This window comes from Terrapene carolina, unplaced genomic scaffold, assembly GCF_002925995.2.
Source record: "Terrapene carolina triunguis isolate 2854851 unplaced genomic scaffold, T_m_triunguis-2.0 Scaffold96, whole genome shotgun sequence".
Lineage (NCBI taxonomy): Eukaryota > Metazoa > Chordata > Testudines > Emydidae > Terrapene > Terrapene triunguis.
In genome coordinates, this window is record NW_020664447.1 from 80,850 (window position 1) to 105,980 (window position 25,131).

Consider the following 25,131-nt stretch of genomic DNA (forward strand, 5'->3'; position numbering starts at 1 on the left):
GGGGGGGGGGGGCAAACAGCTGTGCATATCTCTCTATCAGTATTATAGAGGGCAAACAATTTATAAGTTTACCCTGTATAAGTTTTATACAAGGTAAAATAGATTTATTTGGGGTTTGGACCCCATTGGGAGTTGGGTATCTGAGTGCTGGAGACCGAAACACTTCTTAAGCTGTTTTCAGTTAAGTCTGCAGCTTTTGGGGGACGTGGTTCAGACCTGGGTCTGTGTTTGTAGCAGGCTAACGTGTCTGGCAAACCAGGCAGGGCACTGAAGTCCCGAGCTGCCAGGGAAAACGGGCTCAGAGGTAGTCTCAGCACATCAGGTGGCAGTCCCAAAGGGGTTTCTGTGATCCAACCCATCACAATGGGGCATTAAAACAAAATTTTCAGCTACATAAAGTTACCATCCACTGTACCATCCACTGTACCATCCACACTAGTTGTCCTTAATTAGATCATTGTGAGCTTCATCACAACTTCAGGGGGAAATCTGCCTGCATTAGAATCTGAGATGAACTGTGGGTCTTGTGTAAATATGTGAAGCAACCCATTTATTCCTCTGGAGAGGCTATGTGGTGGGCTGTGCTCTCTGGACTGTAACTTTCATTTAAAAAGAAAAGCACAAAAGACAGAAAAGTGATCTAAAGCCCTAGGCCAATTTTATTATTATTTACTAATTGTAGGACATAGCACCCAGAGGTCCCAATCAGGGATCAAGGCCCCATTGGAATAGCCAGCTGCAGATAAAGGTTTTGTAGGTCTCCTGGGCCAGAACAAGTGGGGGCCCCTCCCAACCCCTTCCGCCTGCAGTCCCTCCCGTCCCTCCCAGTGCTCTTGCCAGGGAGTGGGGTGCTGGCGTGGGGAGGTGCCCTGCTCCGCCCAGCCAGCGCTGCAGTGAGGAGTGGAGTCTGGGCACAGGGGCTCCCCGGCAGGGGTGCCACGTGGCCAGAGCGAGTTGGAGGTGCGGGGGTGCCCATTTTTCTGGGGCCCCCCCAATTGCCCGTGGCCAGGGTGGCCCAGTGGCTAATCCATGACTGGGAATAAGCACTTCACTAAAAAGCAGTAAAAATACAGTCCTTCCCTAAAGATTTTTGGCTTTCTCCTGGCATTACCAGTGCCACAACAGGGTGGCAGAACACTGCAAGAATACAAGCTTAAGTTATGATTCATTGCCCACTGAAATCAATGGGAGTCTTTCCACTGACTTGGTAAGGAATTGGATCAGGCCCCTACTGCGCTGATAAATCTGCACAGAAAAATTACACATCCACTTTTTATAAAAAAAAAAAAAAAAAAAAAAAAAAAATTTTAAAAAAAAAAAAAAAAAAAAAAAAAAAACTAAGCAGAACATTTTGGAAGATATTCCTAGCATCACCATCAGAAACTCTGTGCTTGTGAATACAATTCTTTTCAGAAAGAAACCGCCAGTAAAAGGTTTGCATCAAGTCTCCCTGGTAATTTTTTTTTTTAATTTATATTTTGCATGTTAGAATTAAATCGTGCAGCGTTGGGCAAGGAGATGAGGCAGTACCCCCTGCCAGGCAAACTAGCAGTAACTGTATGCACTGGAAACTTGTATACTTTGTTTCTAAATATAAAGGCCTACTGAGTAGATTGCAGTGTAGCATTAGCAATGCTATAATTATGGACGAGAAGACACTTTCATTCCAAGTCCCTGTTTCTGATGCTTAGAACTGCAACAACAACAAAAATCCTTTGAGCTGAGTTTCTCATGTTAATTTCTGGTGAGGAGAAGGTTGAAAGAAAGACAGCCACTTTTGAGCTAGTCGACCAGTTAAAAAAAACCTGTTCCGAACACCTTTTTTAAAAAAAAATAAAAAGTTAGATTGCGCTAAATCCACAAAGGGACATAGGAGTCCAATGCCTAATTTTTAGGCACTCTGGCACCCAATGGAATTCTCACCCCCAAATAAGGCACCCAGGCTCCCTGTACAATGCATGGGGAGAGTTAGGGTCCTAAAAATGTGATTCATATAAGCCAGCATGCTGAGCAGGGAGCTGTCTAAACTAGCCAGTAGGAAATGCCAAGGTAAGACATAAGCTCCACCTCTCAAAGGTAGTGAGGCACCTAATTCTAGACAGGAGGGAGGTGCCTATCTGTGCTTGGGATTCACAGTCACACACCTGGCTCCTGGAGTTGAGCACCTAAGCCAGGTCAGGTCAGTACTTTCTCTTCAGGGCGAGTGGCTGTTGATGTGACCCCAACCTGTTATAAGCAACAGCCAAATGGTTCACCGGAGTAGGGAGTGCAACATGGGTTTCCTGCATCCCAGGAAATGCCTAAGCCACCAGGCTACAGAGTCTATATCTTTCTCTTTTCCTCTCTGTCCCAGTGAGTATTTAATTATTCATACAGAGTGGAAGAGCTCCAATGGGAAAAGACAGAGAGCCCTAACCCACAATACCAAATAGCCTTGTGGGAGGGGGCAGACCCAAGTTCAAGTCCCTGCTCCAAATTAGGCACAGTGAGGAGTTGAAAACAGGTCTCCCACAGCCCTAATTCCACACACACATTCCTGATCTGGTCACCCACGCTGTCTTTTGTGCAGGTTAGGCATACTCTGAGCTCGCCTTATTGGATCAAGCCCAGCAGAAGAGAGAGGCAGGGGAACACCCTCATTTGAGAATCCTAGTGAAGCTTAGGCATGGGATAGGGAGCCAAGCAGCATCAGAAGTTTAGTTCATGCCCACTGGTGGAAACGTAGGCACCATGGGAATTTACGTGCCTACAGGAGTAGGTGGAAGCTGAGCAGGGTTTCTAAGGATCTCAGTGGTGCTTAAAAGTTGAGCTTAGGCACCCAAGTGACTAGCCCATGTAGTTTTGTGCTTTGGGAAAATCCCTAAACAGTTTAATTGGTTAAATTCAACCCTGCCATATTGCTAGAACACAGTGAGGGATGTGAAAAGTGAGACACTGGGGGAAACCGTTGTCTGAGAAATAGTTATAAGCATCTAAAAGTCCCATTGTCAGCATCAGTTTTTCTTACTTGTAAGACACAGATTGTTTCCCTTCTTCTCCCTGATTTTCTATAAGGACACGCTCTTCCTCATACTTTCCATCTCAAGAGTATGAAATGGGGACCCTCTTACCATTCCAACTCAGTTTAATCATTATTGCTGATAGGAGCCAGTGAGGAGAACAAAATTGGTGGATTCCGGGCACCTATCTGATAAAGACCAATCTGTTAATTGTCTGAATTCTGCTTCGTATTCTTACCTTGAAAGGAATCCATTTTAGCTTTAATTAGCATCCTTAACCTTGCCACTTCTTGTCTTTTCAGTTCATCCAGCCTTGTTCTCACATGATGGCTTACTAAGTCTAGCTCTTTGCTTAGCTTTCCACTCTGTTAAAATAAATAAGTGATCTATAAAGACAATCGTGTTGTAGTTTTCAGATGCCCACCACACATGGGCTGTAAGACTCTCTACTCATGGTAGTCATTGCCAATTCTGAAGACCTTATAAACATCATAAGTATCTCACACATTGTTTGAAGAGAATATTAACTTTGTCAATTTATGAAAATAGAAATCGGGGCAGGGCACTCACTGAAAGACTTTTTTAAGCTGCCTTTAAAAAAAAAAAAAACCAGTTGATGCTCCAAATACCACAATTAAACCAAGACCCTAAAGCACAGCTGCGTATCTGTATTTAAAGATCTCTTCAGAAGTGAGTGACCATTCTGTAAATCAGCTGTTCTTATCATGTGGTCCACAGAGAACTGCAGATCAACAGGGTGCTGTGGAAGCCAACCTCTTGCTGAAGGAGGAATCAGCACAGTAGCAGCCACCTAAGGGTGCTGTAAGAATGTTCAGCAGCACCTGAAGACTGTTACCAGCCCCCCAGGGACTGTGCCAGGAATGGAGTGGATCCAAGAGCTGTCAGACTCTAGCAGCAGCAGAGCTTTACATCAAAGGTAATGCAAGAGGAATGAAAGCTTAGTGCTCTCTTCTCCCTAGCCTCACCATAAGAGAATGTGGAGCAGCCAGCTGGACCTGCGGATTGGAGAAGGGCGGCGGAGGAATGAACATAACCTAGGGTGGCAACAGCGGGAGAGAAAAGAACACCAAGACAGTGGTTGGGGTGGTACCTGAAGTAGGGGTGCTGGGAAGAGAAGAGACCACAGCTCAGTCTTTTTTATTCTTCCCAAACACTGCCACCTTTATCACAAAACTGGAAGACCATGTGTTGTCCTCAATTCCTAGTGGCTTCAGGATCAGGCTTTTTTATGTTTCTCTACTTCCCCCACCCTTTTCCATGTCATTAAATTCACATGTGGCTCATTGCTTCCATCTGGGAGGGTAGAGAAGCCTCTCTGCCGTTGGCTCAGTAGTGCTCTGAATCACTTGGCAGGCAACAAAGTGAGAGCTATGCTAAGAGCCATTTTGACATTAATGAACATTGTGCTGTTCCTTCTGAATTTCAAAGAATTCTAAAGAATTCTTAAGGCCTTGCTTTCCATTTTGCAGGAAAACGCTAATAAATGTTTCCCAAAAGCAAGATATCTGAATCTAGTTGTTTTATTAATAGTTAGGTAGCAAATTAAAACCTCTTGGAAGACTGATATGGTACAGTTTCTTTAAAAAACAGCTATCCGGGGGGGAGGGATAGCTCAGTGGTTTGAGTATTGGCCTGCTAAACCCAGTGTTGTGAGTTCAATCCTTGAGGGGGCCACTTAGGGATCTGGGGCAAAATCAGTACTTGGTCTTGCTAGTGAAGGCAGGGGGCTGGACTCAATGACCTTTCAAGGTCACTTCCAGTTCTAAGAGATGGGATATCTCCATTAATTTAATTTAATTTAAATCTGTCCTGTAGCTGCAGAGATCAAGATCTCTTTAAAGAGTCTAATTTAAATTGTGTAAGCTATAAAAAAGTAATGTAAAGGCAATACTAAATAAAAATTAAGATGAACAGAAAAATATGAAACTATCGTTGATTTGTAGCTGTCTAAACTCATCTTGATTAAATTCTATTGATCTTTGCACATACCTTTATTTCCTCTATATCAGCAGTCTGAAGTTTCTCTCTGAAATGTTTATCTGTTTCTAGGACATCTATCACTTGCTTGAGATATTCATCATAATAAAGCCCAGTATCCTTTAGGAAAAGAAGTTTGAGATAAGAAAAAAATATGCCCCCAAATGTTTTATTTCCATAGAAATGCAAAGATTTAATCTAATCACACACACTCCCAAACATCAGTAGTACTGAGCATAATGCACTGACTCAGTATATCAGCAATAAGATATGAATTTCTTTGCTTTGGTTGGTTTGCACAATTATCATACACAAGCTAGTTTCCTCTGTTCCCTTTTTGTTCTAGAAGTTGACAAAGGAATAAAGGCAGATAGAGATTTAAGAACGTACATCATGCATATTTGGCCTATCATATAAATGAAAGGTTTTTTTTGTTTGTTTTTTTTTAAATCTGTAACTTACTTGGTAGACAAATAGACCACAACAATTCAGAATGGCATAAACCCACCATTTTCCCCTACAGGAGATTATCTCCTTGAGTTTCCACTTGCTGAGTTTACTAGGGATTCTTTTTTAGGGAGCATAATGTGCCACTTCATTCCCATCCTGATAGAAGCAGCAGCCACAAGTTTGGCCCCCATAACCCGATATCCACCTCCAAGAATCATGCAAATCTTGGGGGAAATTTACAGGAAGTACAGGACCATTTGCACAGGGCCATTGGAACAGAATTGCTGGGTGCTAACTAGCTGGAGCTGCCCCAAGAGGGTGAAGCTTCACATCAAGCCAGCAAAAGTTTGTATGACAGCAGGCTATAGTAACGTCCATTGTGTTTTCCCCTGTGAGTTTGGGGCAAAGGGAACAATCTAGAGGAGCCTAGCCAGCTAGAATTGAACCGTGTGGGTATAGAACTACCCCTCTCCAAGATTTCATGTTTAGTAGCAGGACTTCACTTGCAAAACAGCAATATTATTATTTAATAACTAAAAGCTCTTACATGCACTTTGTTTCATGGCAACTCCATTTTCCACTTTGGCAAACACATTATCTCAGCTGTCATTATTTGACATGGTTACCCACTGCATTTTATTACTAGGAAAATTGCTTGCGAAAATCCTTCTGTATTTCCCTGATTTAACCCTGTTCCACTCTCTGTTGAGGTCCAAGTTGGGACCAGCATTCTTCCTGCCAAAGATGACTGGACAGAACTTCCTTTTAGCTTATTAATGCCACTCAATCAGTTGGGAGGAGGTGTACAATAGGCATTTCCTCCCATCAGGAGCTTTGTGCATTGGCTCCGTTACCTCCCCAGTCCTACCACATCAGGGAGTGAGAGACGGGAGCAGGTATTGAACACTGAATATGACCACCCCACATGGAAAGGTGAAATACTACTAGCTTCTCCTTGGAGTACAGCACCAACAAAGTTAATTATTATTTATTACAGCACCTAGGAGGACTAGTCATGGACAAATCTCAAGATGAAAAAAATCAATGAGCTTGTTATTGATAGAAAAAATACTGCCTTTTAGTACAAAGTATTTAATAAAATACCTTTCATTTACTTACCGGCGTTTCTATTTTTGCTCCTTCTACATGGGGTTCTCCTTGAACTTTTGTCTTGTCTATGTCTATAGGCACTGCTTCCAAATTGATTAGGAGACATGTCACCAGCAGAACACACTGTTGCGATAGGATGGGTCTCCACCTCATATGAAACATCATCATCACTCACTAGAGCTAGGTTTTAACAGAAATAAACTAGGTTATTGGACAGTATAAACACCATTCATATTAGCACCAGCAATAATCCTACGGATTATACATTATAAAGCCATCAAGGGACATTAGAGCCAAACAGGGTTAAACAGAAATACTACTCAAGGATTATTTTAAAATCTTAACAGATTAATAATTAGACCTCACTAGGCTGTCAAAGTGGTAGTGATATTACACTGCTAGCATATGCAATGTAGCAAGTACCCTACCCACAGAGAGATAAAAGATGAGGCATTACAAGGATTATTATATTGGCTTCTGTATGTTTAAGTGAAGACTCTTAAATCTGCTGTGGTATTATCAGTAATTCTGTAGAATGGTTTGGGTGGCAATAAAGCTTAGGATTAATTTAGATGTTCAAAGTCCTGTACAATTGTCAGTTAGTTAGTGTGAAAGATGCTATACAAAATAAGGTCCAGATACTACTCTCGCTGAAATCAATGGCAAGCTTTCCAATGATTACAATGGGAACAGGATCAGGCCTCAGGAATTGTATAGGACTTGCCTATTTTGGAACCAAGATTCTCCCATGACCCCCATATCTTTAGGAGAGGATGAAAAGAAGTCATCAAATTGTTCCAGCATCTGGTGGTCTAGAGAGGCCTTTAAACATTTGGGCTGTTATATTGTTAATGTCCACAATAGCTTTACAGTCTATGGAAGTAGTTTTAGCATTTCTACTCATTTCAGGGGATGGATCAGTAACAGATGATGTTGTATTTGCACGTTCCTTTGCTAGGTCAGTGATGTAGATAATTCTCAGAAAACAGCTAAAAGTTTTCAATAGGGTGCCCTCCATGTGTAATTAGCTTAGATATGTCAAAGAAAGAGATGTAATAACATATAACAAATGTACCATGAACCAAACCAAAAGAAGTGTACTCATTACAAGAGCAATTTTTGTACAAGTTCTTAAACTAGCCATGCAAATAATTCTATCACAAAGTATTTAGATTCAATGACAGCAAATCTTTGAGATGAATAGAGCATGCAGTGCCAGTTTTCTTGGACGTATAATGAAGTCCCCAGTAGGGAAGTATGGCACCTTTTTTGTCTGATCTCAGCTGGTCCTTTGCTGAGAAGCTAAATGGAGATAAAAATGCTAAAAGAATTAAACAGCTACTGTTTATTTCCCCCCACCCCATCTTAATAACTTTTCCTGTTTTATCTGTGATAACACAAACAAAGAATAGATATATACAGATGTTAATACAGACAATCTTAAGTCTTTTGTTGAGGAAATAAAGTGAGAAAGCTAATATTGTATATTCATCTTTTGTTGAGCATTTCACAGACTACAAGGATCCCAAGGATTCACTGAGATTATTTTTTTCTTATTTAAAGCAATCAGCAAAAAATGCCTGGTTGGAGTAGAGTAACTCTACTGAAGTTAGTAGACTAACTCTGACATTAGTTCTTGGTATCTGGCAGGAGCTGCTGTTGCTGCCACCAATCATGCACTGAATGTGTTATTTTCAGTGTCAGCAGCTGTGGACAAAGTAGATCAGATTAACTTTTGCTGGATCATTCCCATAAAAAAATCTGAACTGATTTGCTGGAATCAGTAAATTAATTTCTAGCCTCAGCATAGTGTTGGGGACTTCTCTGTGGCCTGCAATGGCTCTAGACAGTTGGTGTGTGAGGCTGTTCACTGTTCTAAATATTTTTAGAAGTCTGAAGTGTCCTGATCATACAAAATGTGCAATAATTAAGATTATCAGATTTTTTTTTTAAAAACACTTTGTCTAGCATTACAATTTTAACACTACAATACACAGATTCATTCTGAGGATCTTATTAACAACTATCAAGATAGTTAATGGTTTGCACCCTCTTAAATTTGATGGTAGAGTAGGCAAGGATGAGTATTTGTCCATACTTCTCTGAGTCATGAATTTTCCCAAAACAAACAAACACCATCCTTGGCTTTTGACATTGGGGGATTTTTGTGAGTTAGGTGCAAATAAGCAGTACACAGCTGTACAAAGTCCATTAACAATTTTAAGGGAATAATTAATGAGGAGGCACTTAGCAAGCAGGATATCGGAAACACAAACAACCAAGACTGATACACTTGCAGTCAGCTCCCCTCCCACTACTCATGTGCACTAGGCCACCAGGGCAGAATAGGCCAACTGGATAAAGGAAAAGAAGTAGCAGGAAAGCAACCCTATGTCTCTAGCTATAGTACAGCTTTTAACTGCAGTTGTAACCTGTTAGTGGCAGTCTGTGTTTACATACAACGTGACTAATATTTGATTAGTAACAGTGGCAGCTAATCATGTGTCACTTGTGCCAGCAACCCCCTAAGCTGGCCAGTGGCGGTCTCCCTGTAACCACTTTGTAATACTGTTGTCCTGTGAGCAAGACCCCGTTATTGTGCCTCACTACCTGATACTTCTTCCTCCCAGAGTTCATTGCCCCATGTGCTGCTAATGCCATTCTTTTTGCATGTTCTCCAGTTCTATCCCTAGTCCCTGCTGAGCACGATAACCCAGATACAAACATGTTTAGGCAGCATAGTAGTCGAATGCACAAGCTCAGTTAACGAATGATTGCGTTGTGAATAAAAGCTATTGTCAGTGGAAAGAGCTCAACCATATTTGTGGCAACCAGTTCAGATAAAGTCACAAATTGGTTACAGAAACACCATTTTACTCATAATGTGGGCAGGCCCCTAAATGTTTCATTACAAACACAACCTCAGGGAACCTAATTACAAACCTGCTTCCAATTTATAGCATAGTCTGGACCATGACCATATAATCGAACTGCTGCAACCTTAGACGGCCCAGTCTACGCTACAAATCGGTTACCAGGCTTATTTTAGGTTAGAGGAGAACTGTGTTGTAGTAAAGTTTGCTATAGGAGGTGTATTAATAGTGTAGATGTGGAGGTTTGGAGGATGGTGAGAAAAAGGGTTAATTCTAAAGTTGGTTGATGCACAGCCATCAGAAAGCTTTCCTCCCTCCACCCTCACTCCCAGAAGAAAAAGTTAGGACAGACACTTGTTAAACTGAGTTGTCACCTCAGTATTTTTAAAGACAATCCTGGAGAAGAGCTGAATCTCAGGAATCCGCTCTGAAATCAGAGGAGACAGGGTTAAATCCACAGTCAAACTGTGAAACCACTTCCCTGAAAATTTTCCCCAAATGTGCTGCTTTGAGGGCAGCCTGGTGAACTGGACAAATGAAAGGGAGAAAGGAAGCAGGAAATCCTAGGAATAGACATGAACATAAGTTAATGACCAGAAGGAAGTTAATGACCAGAGCCTGAGGACATAGTGAGCATACTCTGATGTATCTTTTCAAAAGTGTTTCTTATAGAGATTAAAAGAGCAAATATTTTAATTGTTCATGTAAAGAAACTGCACTCTTGCTTTCTATGATAAAGCTTACAATAATTTGGGCCTTTAAAGATACTTGTTTTGTTTTGTCTGAGATGTTTTCATAAATGCATATGTTTTCATAAATGTTAATACTAACTGAATATTACCATAAATCACTCTGCAGAAGTGTGTAGTTGTTTTTTTAAAAGTTGCTCTGCCACTGACTCAATTTAGCCTTGGGCATGTCACTAAGGCCAGCACTTTCAACAGTGGTCTCTGATTGTGTGTATGCGCGCACGCACGCACGCGCGGGACAGTTTTAGCCTAATTTTCATAGCTGCTAAGCTTCAACTTGAAATTAATAGGAGGTGTAGATGCTTGGCAGCTTTGAAAATTAAGCCCTGAGTGTCTCAAGTTGGGCAATGAAAAATCAAAAGCCACAATTGTAAATTTTAGCCTTAACTTTTCAGGGAAACTTGAAACATAAGGCCAGATTCTACTCTCAGCTACACTGAATTTACACTGCTGTAACTAATGGAATTACTCTACCTTTCCATTGTTGTACCTGAGATCAGAACCTGGCCCATAGTTTGTGGAATGGGAATATTTTAATATCTATCCCACAGGATAGATCTGGATTAACTCTCCTGTGGGCCTGGGGCTATTAGATTTTGTGGGGCTCAAGTCTTTTTCCTAATTTAAAACAAAATCATCACAATTATGGCATCGAGGCTATTAATGCTATACTAAACTTGCCTTTTAATGAACATAAAGCTGTTCTATGGCTACATTTCAGTCTTAAAACATGTAGACTATGGTTAAATTAATTCAAAATAGCCTACTTCTTACCTTAGAACAGCCGTTATATTAGTTTCTTTCTTGGAGGGAGTTAGGGTGCAGGAGGGGGCTCCAGGCTGGGGCAGAGTGTTGGGGTGCAGGAGAGGGTGAGGGCTCTGGGAGGTAGTTTGGTGCAGAAGGGGATTCTGACCTGGGGCAAGAGGTTGGGGTGTAAGAGTGGGTGCGAGGTGCAGGCTCCAGCCAGGAGGCGCTTACCACAGGCGGCTCCCGGCCGGTGGCGCAGCAGGGCTCAGGCAAGCTGCCTGCCTGAATGCCATGGCCCCACGCCGCTCCCGGAAGCGGCCAACTGCTGGCACATCTCTGCGCACCCCTGGGGGAGGGGGACAGCGCGTCTCCGTGCGCTGCCCACAAGCACCGCCCCCACAGCTCCTATTGGCCAGTTCCTGGAGTAGCATGGGGTCACAGCATGCAGGCAGTCTGCCTGAGCCTGCTGCTCTGGGGCCCCAGGCTGCAGCCACTAAAGCCCCTGCATTAATCTGGCCCTGCTATCCCAAAGGTGTATTGTGAGTGCTTGTACAGTGCTTTGAAGATGTAAAATGGTAGTTGAATATACACATGAAGCTTATTACATGTACTTTATGGATGAGTTTGGTACTATTACTACCCTGATTTGCATTGCACTCAAACCAAAACAAACAAATGAGGTTTCAAAGAACTGTCCTGACTTATAGTGACATCTGGAAATTGGAGTCCTATTTGCTTGTTCTACGGGCAATATTTGCTAATGCTTTGGAGAGCAATAAAGTAGGCTATTGGTGTATCTTAGAATTGCTTGCTGTTAAGATATCATGGTGTAGGAAAGAGGATGTAAGAGTAAATATTTGGGTCCATATTTTCAAAAGGGTAGTCTCTTTTGCAGGCACAAATTCTGCCCACAAGATTTGCACATGAAGTTTTCAACCTACAACTGAATTTTGGTTGCAGTTCTGAGTGTTTGCACCTGATTGTGAGTGCAAATCAGGTAGTTAGCCACATCAGTAATTAAATTTATACCTGCAGTTCATTCTGTGGATGCAAATATTGTTGGTGCAAATTGTGCATGTAAAAAGCATTCATAAAAATATACTCCTTAATTTGGGAGAATATTTTCAGCTTCTAAGAACCTTAAATATTTCATAGTTCTTTTTAAACTAGATATTTAGTCTGGGTGGGATGTTCAAAAGAAACTAAATAACTTAGGAGCACAAGTCCCATTGACTTTCAATGAGACTTGATTTCCTAAGCAAATTAGGTGTTCTTGAAAATTCCACCCTCTGATTAAGTATTATCAGATAAGATATTGGAATGTGACCTGATCCTCCCTGTATCTGTCCCATCTTCCTGACATGATGCAGTGCTTTGAAAACCAGGCTATCAAAAGAAGATGCAAATTGCTGGGTCATACCTTTTTGCCTTTTAGGTAGATAGCCTGCACTGCAGCATTCCAACGATAGCATGATATTAGAGAGACAAGGTGGGTGAGGTAATATCTTTTATTGGACCAACTTCTGTTGGTGAGAGACAAGTTGGTCCAATAAAAGATATTACCTCACCCACCTTGTCTCTAATATCCTGGGACCAACACGGCTGCAGCTACACTGCATACAACAATGGATAGTATGATAGTTCAGCCTAAGCAGAAAAACCTGCAGGTGTGGAGAAGAGTTAAAATTATGGAGAAGCTGAAATGGATGGACAAGAAATTCACAGATCTGTTGCCACTGACTTTGCAGAACTTGAGTTTTAACAGTGGGTTTTGTAATGCTTCCTGGGGGGCACCCGGGTGCTGAGTCACCTCGCTACCACCTGAACTTAGCAATAGTAAGCCTTGTTTGTGCCTACCAGGGGTCAGCTCCCCAACTCCACCAGCCACAGGCAACACAAGCACTCACCTCTAGGCCTATACAGGCCCTGCTCTCTCTCTCTTCTACAGATTAGCGATAGGCACACTCCAACTTTGATCCCTCCAAGCATCTCTCTCTGAGGGTCTAGCCCTTGTTCCACTGGACTCTCACAGTATTCACAGATTTGCTGCTTCCAAGGAATCAGTGCCCCCAGGTTACAGTTACACCTAAGATAACTTCTTTACTTAATACAGAGCACACAGACATGGTTACAGTGAAAACGAGTAAAAGTTTTATTTAGCAAGGTATAGAGATGCAAATGATAGCAAGTAGAAGTACTGGAAACAAATGCTCACACAGAAAATAAAAATCATAACAAGCATTCTAGAACCCAGATTGCCTTAGCTGGATACTTTCCTGTCTTATAGAGCAATATTCACCCCAAGTCCTTCCAGCCTTTTACAACCAGGCTTGGCTGTGACCCTCCTTTCATAAGACAAACACACTGTTAGTTTGCTTTCTCAGTGAAGGATCCAGGGTGTACCTCTGTACCCCCAGATATACCCCAGCAATTTACCATCTTTACTCATAAACAGGATCTCCCTTCCTCTGTTTATTTTCTCCTGTAAATTTTCTCTCTTGACAGTTTCACAGTCGCTTGATTAGCATTTTGCTCAGTATGCAAACAGGCATCCAGTGTGACACACAATGCCCGATACATACATGACCAGATAGAGAGATAAGTGTCTGTTACGTCATGCTTGAAAGGAACCTGAGATATGTCACCTCCTGGTTACCTGCCTTAAAAACATACTTTTCAGTACAGACACAACTCCTTAAATATTATCCATTCATACATTTTACAATGATTATGACGACCAGTGGGCTACCATTTCTCAGAAGAGACCTCAAATGCCACCTTTATGCATATATCCGACACAAGGGATCCCTGTAAAACTCTATGCAAACCTGGGGCCCTCTGCTATTGGCAGCAAGAGGTTCCTGGGTCATAGGTTTCCAGGAGTAGAAGGAACCCAACTGCTTACACAAACTGTTGAATATTTAAAATATTAGTCAAATATGATCACTAAAATAGCAAATATTCTTAACCTGATCAAAACAGTCACCAGATTCAGAGGCATCTTGGCATGAGATTACACGTATCAAATTGTGCATGCAAGAATAGCTGACTAAATTATGAGTCAGTCTTTAGAGTTGGACAGTCTCTACTGTGAGTCACTGAAACAACTCTATTGTGTAACACATAACAAAAGAGGTAAAACAGGCTGATGGAAACCTTTGACGTTGAGTAAAGATATTAGGCAAAAGGAGAGAGCTACACTTCATAGAATCATAGGACTAGAAAGGATCTCGAGAAAATTTTCATGTCTTGAGAAAGTGTTATGGTGTAGATAGGATACAGCGCATCTTTAAAAAAAAATTTAAATACGTAGGCAATAAAATGAACAAAATGGATATAATTACACTAACATAACCTACGTGTTGTGGACCTTTGGTTCCAAATATATAGATCTCCACCAGCTGAGAGAGATCAATGGAAAAAGAAAATTGTGTTATGATCAGAAATGAGTTTAAATACCCTCCACTCACCAAGTTGTAGGGAACAAGCTTAGAAATAAATATTTAATTACCTTTAAGGAATTATACCCCCATTACACTCAGTGATATCCTACAGCACAGTCTTGTTTAGTACACTAATCTGAGCTTGTCTATTTTCATTTTTTTTCAAGTCTATTTTCATTTTTGCTGTTCATTGTTCAGACTTAGATCATCTTTGTATCTAGGCCTGTTACTAGAACGGGACATAAGAAATAATCACCAACTTTTGGTCAAGTCTCATTTCATCCAGCAGATTTGCAAGTATCTGTTGGCTTGGGGCGGCAAAAAAGTCAGAGCTGGCCCTGTCCGCTTCCCTCACCCCAGCCCCAGCCGTGTCCCTCAGGGGAGGGGGCTTGGGGGAAGGGATCCCCCCCTGCACTCAGCGGCAGTGGCAAAAGTGGAGCAGCCCGGCCCCAGCCAGTTCTACTCCGGCAGCTCCCAGCCGCGGCATGCCGCAGCACTCCGTTTCCCGCCGCTGGTGAGTGCAGGGGAGGGGGGACCTTTCCCCAGCCCCCCCTCCCCCAAGCAACGTGGCTGGGGTAGGGGAAGGGGCAAGGGAAGCGGAACAGGCTGGGGCCGCGTTGCTCCGCTTCCTGCCGCCGGTGAGTCCAGGGGAGCGTCCTTTCCCCAACCTCCCCGCACTCACCGTCAGCGGGAAGTGGAGCGACGCGGCTGGGAGCTGGCAGAGTGGAGCGGGCTGGGGCCGGGCTGCTCCGCTTCCCACCGCTGCTGGTAAGTGTGTGTGGGGGGGAGGAGGGACCTTTCCCCAATCCTCCTGCCCCCAGCGACATGGCTGGGGCCCGGGCAAGGGAAGCGGAACAGGCTGGGGCCGCGTTGCTCCGTTTCCCGCCACCAGTGGGGGGGGGAGGGGGAGAACCTTTCCCTGCACACCGCACTCACTGGTGGCGGGAAGCGGAGCGCCACGGCTGGGAGCTGGCGAAGTGGAGCAGGCTGGGGCCACATTGCTCCACTTCCCGCGCTGCTGACGGTGAGTGCCCCAGCCCCAGCCGCCTTCCCGGGCTCCGCCGCGCCCGGAGGTTTCACCCCCTTTCCGGCCACCGCGCTCATGATCCTGCCCCTGCCCACGGCTCCCGAACCCTACCCTGCCCTGCTCCCCACACGGCTCCGGCCCTGCAGTAACCTCGCCCCGCTCTTGCTGCCGGCCTCTAGGATTTAAAATCCAAGCCGCCCACCACTAGGCGCCATAGGAACATCCCCTCCTGCCCAGTTTAAAGGGACAGGCGCGCCCGCTGTGCTGCGAGCTGACAGCTGCGAGCAAAGAGGCGCTTCCAAGGTCTCACCCCACAACGTCGTCCCCGCATGAGTGTAAAAATTAAAAAGGCGCCACTTTTGGGGAATGTGCTCAGTGGGGGAGCGGCCGCTCCCACTGCTCCCCCCCCAGCTACGCTACTGCTCTGAGCGCTGCAAGTTTCAGTGCTGTAAAGTGGCAGTGTAGACAGTGCACCAGTGCTGGTAGCTACTCTCCTCGTGGGGGTGGTTTTTTTACAGCGCTGGGAAAGCTCTCTCTCAGCGCTGGTGCCGCGAGTACACAGCCAAGTGTAGTTGCTAGTGAAGACATGCCTTAAGTATGTTACACAAAGTAAAAAGCAGTTAGTTTTGACCCTCATTCTTCACTTAAGCAGAAATCATATAGTTGTTTATGGTTTAAAAAGAACATGTACAAGCCTGTGTCATGTGTCATGTTAGTCACTAAATTTGCCCTCAAATATGATAGTACTGTATAATAAAGCAATAGAAAAAAATCCACTGGCAAGATGAATGCCATTTAGAAAACTATGCTAAAGAGGTGGCACATGAAAGAATCATCATAATATTGATGTAAAAAACCAATAGACCTATCTGTGATAGTTACTTTCCAAATGAACTAAAAGTATTCTAATCCTAGAGGAGTAACTGAATAAAGGTTTCTTCTTGGAATACACAGAGAAAGCTACTTACAAAAGTAGTAATATAAAAATTACAAATATTAAAGTCCATAAAGAGATCAAATACTCTAAGGGTATGTCTACACCCAGCCGCTAGTTCGGCGGCTGGGAATCGAAGTTCTGGGTTCGACTTATCGCGTCTTGTCTGGACGCGATAAGTCGAACCAGGAAGTGATCGCCGTCGACTGCGGTACTCCAGCTAGACGAGAGGAGTTCCGCGGCGTCGACGGGGGAGCCTGCCTGCCGCGTGTGGACCGAGGTAAGTTCGAACTAAGGTACGTCGACTTCAGCTACGTTATTCACGTAGCTGAAGTTGCGTACTTTAGTTCGAATTGGGGGGTAAGTGTAGACCAAGCCTAAGCTTTCACTGAAAACTAAACACTCTTCTAAGCATTAAGTCATAGGAGAGTGTTTAAAAAAAAAAAATCTAGAAGAATGAGCTATTCAACAAAAGAGAGAACTGCTAATGTGAAAAAAAAGTTTGTAAAAGAAAATAAACCAGACTCCATATTCCAGCACTCTTGATCCTGCTCCCATTGAAGTCAATGACAAACTCCTATTGACTTCAATAGGAATAGGAATGGAGTTTTGGATTGTCAAGAACTCTGGCCTATGGGAGATCACTACAAAACATATTCTCAGGTGCTTCAAAGCATGTTTCAGTGACTCTAACATAGCAAAAAAAACTCTGCAGGACTATATCTTAATTTAACAAATACAAAATATTTCAATTAGCAAGCCTAAACATTTCCTTTTGAGTGTTAATTGACAATTGGCAATTGGAAAACAGAATAGCTCCAATCCTGAAAACAGTACAGGTATCTCTTTATAACAATACTGCCAATCTCCTTGGAGAAGTAACGCTCAAAGCCAAGTTTTCAAAAACTGAGGCTCACTAATATTTGTATAACAACATCTGTGTACACAATGATGGCAACATGTCTAAACTTGACAGCTGAATAGCCAGGCATGCCACAGAATAGCAAAGCATCCTAGCCGGCAGTTTGTATGTGCACATTTGCCAGACTGTCTTTGCACTCCTAGTAAATGTGCACATAGCTCTAGGCTTAATATGGGACACACAAATGGGTTTCTACCAGGGCTTTGGAGCTGTGCTCCGGCTCCGCTCCAGCTCCAGGCAAAAACCTGCAGCCCCACTGCTCCGGACTCCACTCCAAAGCCCTGGTTTCTACACTAGAAAATCTGACCCATAACTGCTTCATCTGATGTGGAAGCAATAAAGCACATCATTAGTGATGCCAGCCATCTTGGTTATATCCAGAATCATGCTATGATTTCGTACCTTATTACTGTACTTTGGAGATGAGCATTACCTGATGAAATGATGCATATAAAAACCAAGAGAGAGATTTGACAGATAGGTAGTAGATCTACCTAAGGGTCTTTTAATTCAAGACTGGTAAGCTAAGAACTCCTAAACATTAATCTCAATTATTAAAAAGATCCCTTCTGTAGCCTTGGGCAAGTCACTTAAGTCCAGATCCACAAAAGGACTTAGGTACCTAACTCCTCACTTAAGGTATTTCAACCCAAATTTAAGAACCCCTGAGATTCTCAAAACCCCTGCTCAGTTGCTCACTAGACCTGTAGCTGCCTAAAATCCCTTGGCACTTATGTTTTCACCATAAAAGTCCCCTAAGCATATAAATTTCTGCCACTGGGCATAGGTGCAACACATCTCACAACTAAGCCCCAGTGAGATCCTCAAACTAGGTGAAGATAGGTATTCTCCCCACCTATCTTGCCTCTGGGGCCCAAACTGGTAGGTGTGCTCTGAGTATGCCTACTGGATCAGGGCCCATACAAAATCTGGTCAGAAGAGGAGATGATGGCAACAGTGATTCCTCCTTTTTAACATTTAGCCCAGGGGTTAGCACACTCACCTGGGATGTGAGAGACCAGGGTTCAATTCCTCCTCCTGCCTAATGGGAAGAAAGGATTTGAACATGGGTCTTCCAGCTCTCAGGAGAGCGCCCTAACCTCTAGGATATTCTGATGCAGGTTTAGCTTAGTCGCTCCTGTTGAAGCTGATCCGTTTTGGATAAATACTTACATAGTCATTGGGCCAGAGAAAGTGAGAATTTTCACTTTAGCCTGGGGACTAAGGACACTTATCGGGGGGGGGGGGAAGATTCAGGGTCCAGTCTCCCTGCTCCAGTGACTATTTACTTACCCAAAGTGCAACAACATCAGAGGAACCCACGATATCCTAGAGCCCAGTGGTTAGGGCACTGTCCTGAGATGTAGGAGGCCTACGTTCAATCCTTTATTCCCATCAGGCAGATGGGGGAATTGAAGCTGGTGTCTCCCACATCCCAGGGGATTGCTCTAACCACTGGTCTAAAAGTTATAAGTGAGGTGGCAACACCACAGTGTACTCATGTTCCATTTAAATTATAAGTTCTCTGGGGCAGCAACCATCTCTTATCTACCTTCACAGAGCACTTTGTAAGGTAATTTTTTGTATTAAAACTATTCTTAATAAATACAAAAGTAGCACTATAATTTTCCCCCATATGTTTCTTTTTTCTTGGTTTTTATGTTTTTTGCTTTGTCATCTCCCACAAGTTTTCACAGCATCTTCTTATCTGTCCTTCCTTCCCCTCCCAATGGCTGCTGTCCAAAGCTGATTCATCCTTTCAACTTGTTCTCCAGGGTGGCTAACTCTTCTTAGATATTCAGCAGAAAGAACATGCCTTGTTCTGTTTGTAAAGCACAACATACATTGACAGCACTATACATATAGTCATAAAATACATAAGCCTACTAAACTGCTATTTATTATGTAGAAAAACATCTAGACTTGATTACAGTTGACAGTGTTCTAACGTGATAAAAATAGTTTAATTCTTCAAGTGACCTTTAAATCATACATTGTAAGAGCCAAATCCTGGTCCCACTCAAGTTAATGTGAGTTTTGTCATCAACTTCAATAGGAGCAGGATATGGCACTAAATGTGCTACAGTGACTTTGGCTATAGGCAAGCAGTTCCAGAGCCAGAATGCTCCCCAATAGTACCTATAGGGATGTAGATTGTGTAGTATGTATATTATACATAATATACACACTCATATATTATATATAAGTATGTATATTACAAGAGCTTCTGTGATATTTATTTTGGCTACTGAGCAAATAAATAAAAAGATAGATGTACAAGACATCACTAGGCAAACATCTTTGATGTACAGAAGTTCAATTTATGGCAACCCTGATAAGGGCTTTTAAGTTAGCAATGAACAACATTATCTTTTTTTATTAAAACATTTGTTTAGTCAGCATATCGCTAGAAATATGGGTCAATATTTTCACATCTGCGATATGTAAAATAAGTTTGTGATAGTAAGCCAAATGTTTCCCTTTTACCTGTACAACTACAGTGATTGCACTGGAGTTGTATAGATGTATCTGAGGTCTAGAATGTCTAAAAAACCTAAATGGTTTATTATAACTATTTTCTTATTTTATATTAGCTAATGCTTTATATTCAGAAACACTACAGTCAACTTGTTGAAGTCTTCTCTTAGAGAAATCTTATTTTAAAATGACTACGAGCCCAGATTTTGGTTTTATACACAATTTCTTGTGCCAACGTAAAGATTACCTAACAATCCACATAATAACATCATGCCACAACTAACAAATTTATACTGATTGCTTTTGTACTGGATGTTAAAACTGCTTTTTAATCAAACCCTCCATTAAGTAAATAAATTAGACACACAAATTGCATGTATAATGCTCAATGTTAGTGAAAGTTATGTACAGACCAAAGGGGGAGAATGCAATCCTTAACTTTGTGTTTATCATATTGTTTAAACATTGGTTTGGGTGTTCATATCCTTTATTTTCATAATAATCAATTCTGAATGACTTTTATTATGTGATTCCATAGAAGTTTCACATACAAATGGGCAAATCTAGCCCTTACTCTAAATGCAGAGATTCTGTACTGTAGAACTAGGGCAGTTCTGTTGCATAATGGGTGTACTGCCTGCGTGGTACCTTGCGCCGTAGAAGTTCCCTGTGTGGTAACCTACCGGATGGGGTGGAGTGGAGCATGTGGATTTTCTCCTCACCCTTTGTGGGGTATTGTGTAATGGCTGAAACTATTCCAGAAATTGGGCCTTAGTAAACTTTAAGGAATGGTTCCTCAGCTGCTATATAGCCTTGGGAGTAAGAGTCTGGGCTGTGGATCTGGGCCAGAATGGTTGCAGCATCAAGGCCACTGCAGGACCATTTTTATTTATTTATTTATTTATTTATTTAAGTAAACCACCTTCATGTCATCTCATTCAGTAGTAAACTGGAACAATTTCTCAGCTACTATGATGTTTTCAACTTGAAAATACTGGGTGCTATCTTTCCCGCAAATAATATTTACATCACAGGTAGTGCCAATGTAAACCGCCATCCACCCACACTGAAATGTGTCACACACCCAAACTGTTCTGAAAGCCACACAGTTGTGTTCTTGTGAAAATTTGTAAAGAAAGTGACATTTTCATAGACATGATTAAACTTTTTCTTCTGTAATATTTCCTTTGCATACTTGGTTAGCCTTACACTACAGTATTCTACCTTAGCAGCCCATAACACCAGTAGCACTATTGTAAGCTGTAGTGGTTTGGACTATTAGGCTATACAATTTTAGTATTTTTAAGAGCAGCAGCTTTGGGGATTTTTGGTTTCCTGGAAGAACTGGAAAACCACAGCCCGCACTGTGATTGCACAATAAACGGTCAATCAACTGTCCTCTGCTACAGGGTAAGCAACCATCCTGCCACTATGTTAAAACTAGCTCTGCTTACACACACAACATGGGTTACTCAAGCGTCATTTCTTCAAACCCACTTCTTCAATGGGGATTGCATAGATGAGTAAGGACTATTTGCATAAGAACTTGAGGGATCAGTCCCTAAGAATAGCTGCTAGTTATCTAAAATTTCCCCGCTATCCAAAAAAGTCTCATTCTCTGACGTACTAAAAATTCTCTCATCTAACTAAGCTATTTTGGATAAAGTAGTATTACATACTGACACAATATAACATATGTAACCATTTTCAATACACACTTTTTCTGCTCATAAGGTAGAGCCAGCTGTGCTTATCTATACTGTAGAGCAGGAGTTTGGCCATGCAGGTTCGTTAGTGTGTGTAGCGACAGGTAACAAGATAAGCACCTATATTTTATTTCGGCTATTTGGTAGCACACCAGGCCTGCAGCTTTTTTTAAAAAACACTCTTAGTCCTTTTCCTCAACTTGTAGGAGAAGAGGAAAAGGAGTTTTTCAGAGAATCCCATAAATGAAATCAACACGAGACACATTAGCCCACTGCACCTGCCAACGCAGGATTGCTTCGTCCTAGTTCTGCAGCACTTTCCCCCGGTGCTGGGGCTGCCACTGCCTTCCCGGGGAAGCCTGCACCCCAAGTGGGCAGACCTCAGCAAGTTTTACTGAGCTTCAACCTAAATTTTCTTTTGCCCCAGCCAGCCCCCATTACACCCACCTCAGCCTGTCCTCTCCTGCCCTGGCATTCAGATCCTCCAAGTCCCCATGGAGAGTATCACAGTCCCATCCTTAGACATCATTTGGACACACCACGATTCTGGGGTCTTCTTGTAAACCCTACTGCTCCCCAGTAATCTGGCTGGGCAAGAGGTGCTGCTAACCAGAGGGTGGGGAGGGAAACCTCGCGTGGGGACCAGGGTGCCTAGAGGCAGGAGGACCTAGCAGAGCCCTGTACGCAACCCCCTTTCCGCGCCCAGGCTCGGGGATCTCACCTTTCTCTCCCTCTGGTCCCCAGGGGCAGGATCCAGCGCTGGGGGAGCAGCCTCCAGAGACCTCTCGGGCAGGGACCGTGCCGGGCAGGGCTCCAAAGCCGCTCCCGACAGCGCGACCAGAATCCTCCCCCTCCCGCCGCTGCTTCGCCGGCACCCCCAGCAGCAGCTCTCCGGCAGACCCCGCTCCGGTTCCTATAGCAATAGGTCCCGCCTCCGGGGCAGCGCCGATTGGCGGGGCCTGACCCCCTTCTGGTCATCGCGTAGGGTTCTGATTGGGCGGCCGCAGGGCCGCGGGTTAGGCTGCGCGGGAGGGAAAGCAGGTTTCAAGGAGGGTTGAGGCGAGAAGGTACGTGGCGGCGCCGGCAGAGGGGGTGGGGCTAGTTCACCTCTCGGCTGGGCCGGGGCTGAGGGGGCGCTGCTGGCCGCGCAGGCCAAGCCGCGACCCGCCCCTCGGGGCTCTGGCCCGCCCGAAGCTGAGCGCCCCTTCCCGCGGCCATGGGCGGAGCCTGGCCCCGACGTGCATGTGCTTCCCCCCATCCTGGGAACCGCGGAGTTGCTGGTCCTAGAGGCTGGGAGCCGGGGGGCGTGAACTGGTTGCTGCTGGGCCACCTCCCAGGATTTCCAATAAGGCTGGGAGCCGCGGGGCGGGAGGGGTTGCTGGCTGCAGAGGCTGAGAGCTGGTCCCAGAGGCTCATCCAACGTGAGAACCTCTTGCCTGAACTGACCCAGCAAAGGCATCCCTAAAACAGCTGCCTTCTCAGAAGTGGTTTATTTGTGATGGGGTGGTCCCAGCAACAGGGATAATGGTTTCTAATGATAAGAACAACTTTGTGTTTATTTAGCGCTTTCTATCCTGTATGATCCCTAGCTTGTTCTCAAACCATGGGCCCCATTCTACAGAGACACAGGCCAGGTCTACACTGCAAACTTACATCGGTGTAACTACGTCGCTCAGAGGTGTGAAAAGTCCACACCCCTGAGCGATGCAGTTATGCCAACCTAACCCCTGGTGCAGACAGCGCTATGTTGACTGGAGAGATTCTTCTGTTGATATAGCCACTGCCTCTTGTGGAGGGCTTCTCCCATCAGTCTTCTCTGAAGCACTACAGCTGCCACTGCAATAGTTTAAGTGTAGACCTGCCCTGACTCTTTAGGGCAATCATTATTCACAGGGATGGTCTCAAGGAAGCTGAGCATGCTCACTCAGCACCTTGTAAGAGCAGGTTCCAAATGTGCAGTTTTGTTAATTCCAATGTAAAATTAAGACCTTGTCCATGAGGTCCCCTAAAAGTGACTCATCTGCCTTATATTGAAGGCTAGCTCTGGAAAAACTCACATCTTTCTTCTAAAGTGTCTTTTCCTTGGCTGTAAATGTTTAATGACTCCCAATGTAGAGATTGTATTTTTCTTTGGTTTATTGCATTATTTGCTTTTCTTTGATCCATGGGTAGGAGACCCTTAGAGACAAGCTTTCGAGGTCAAGAAGAGCTCTGTGTATGGTTGAAAGCTTGTCTCTCTCACCAACAGAAATTGGTCCAATAAAAGATATTATCTCATCTACTTTCTCTCTCTAATATCCTGGGACAGACAGCTACACCAACACTGCAGACATAAAAAAAGCTAGCAGTGTTCAAGGTATGTAGTAATTAATAAAGGCAGCTGAGACAGAATAGGTTTATAGTGAGATGCATACAATCCAGGTGAGAGATTCAAAGCTGGCTAAAGGCCAGCACCCAATTACCATTCATTTTAATATGAATTGAGTGTTCAAATCTCCTAGGTGGTTTTTGAAATCTCAGGCTCCATGTTTATCTATGGCCTGGTCTACACTACGGGATTAATTAGGATTTAGCAGCGTTAATCCGAATTAACCCTTCACCCGTCCACACTACAGAGTCAGTTAATTCGAATTAAAGGGCCCTTTAAATCGATTTCTGTACTCCACCTCGACGAACGGAGTAGAGCCTAAATCGATTTTGTTAATTCGAATTAGGGTTAGTGTGGCCGCACACCACCGAATTACTGTGGTTAAAAAACGAATTAAGGTGCTTAGTGTGGCCGCGCACAATCGAATTTATACAACCTGTTTCCCAAATTCGAATTATCTAAATTCGGATTAATCCTGTAGTGTAGACATACCCTATGTGAAAGAGAACTAGAAGTATACATTTTGTATAATGAAGTTGACCAATAAATATAAGGCTATTTTTTAAAAAGTTGTCTAACACAACTCTTAATTGTTCTGCCTTCTTTAATTACCAAATTTGAGAAAACATTTTAAATGTAACTTAGAATTTATTTGTCCAATAACTTTAATTGAGCTGGGAAGAGGAATAAAAAAAGAAACTGAGCTCTTAATGAAGGTTGAGACAAACATACTTAACAAATTTTAAAAAAATCTGAAGTGATCATTTTCTTCAAAACCTCCCTGTTTTCATTTGAAATATTCCACTGAGTATAATTTTAGTCCCAAAACAGGGTTCATACCTTAAAACTATTGTTTACACAAGTAAGAATTTTCAATTGGAAGACTTTGGTATGCCAATTATGGGGAAATCACTAATGTATTTTATTAACAATTCACTATGATAGAAAATTATCTCAAGTCTACAATGTGTTCAGAGGGAAACAAAATGAGATCAAGTATTTCATTCACCCTAAGAATTAAAGTTGATTAAACTTCTATTGTGTGCACTACAATGACTATGAACCATCTGTAGTTCTAAAATCTAAACAGCAAGTCCACTATGACTAGTTTACAAGGGTAAGTGAAGAGATGGGACACTAAATGAGGAGGGCTCTGGGTTACTACAGAACATTCTTTCCTGGGTATTCTGATCTAATTGATCGCATAGTTGGGGGTCAGGAAAGAATTTTCCCCCACATCAGATTGTCAGAGATCTGAGGAGTTGGGGTGGTTTGCCTTCCTTTGCACCACAGGGCACAGGTCAGTGGCTGGTTTAAATTGGAGTAA

General features: G+C 43.2%; 1 protein-coding gene across 2 annotated transcripts in view; it reads right to left on the bottom strand.

Moving 5' to 3' along the window:
- Nucleotides 1-22,324, bottom strand: part of NUCB2 (nucleobindin 2) — a 55,631-nt gene extending 33,307 nt beyond the window's left edge. For both annotated transcript variants that reach the window (XM_024202175.2, XM_024202176.2), the window contains exons 1-4: nt 22,158-22,324; nt 6,567-6,737; nt 5,010-5,117; nt 3,238-3,364 (exon numbers count right to left, since the gene is read on the bottom strand). In XM_024202175.2, the coding sequence (XP_024057943.2) occupies nt 3,238-3,364; nt 5,010-5,117; nt 6,567-6,725 (394 nt within the window). In that variant the 5' untranslated portion in view covers nt 6,726-6,737; nt 22,158-22,324. The remainder of the gene's footprint in view (nt 1-3,237; nt 3,365-5,009; nt 5,118-6,566; nt 6,738-22,157) is intronic.
- Nucleotides 22,325-25,131: the final 2,807 nt, after the last annotated feature.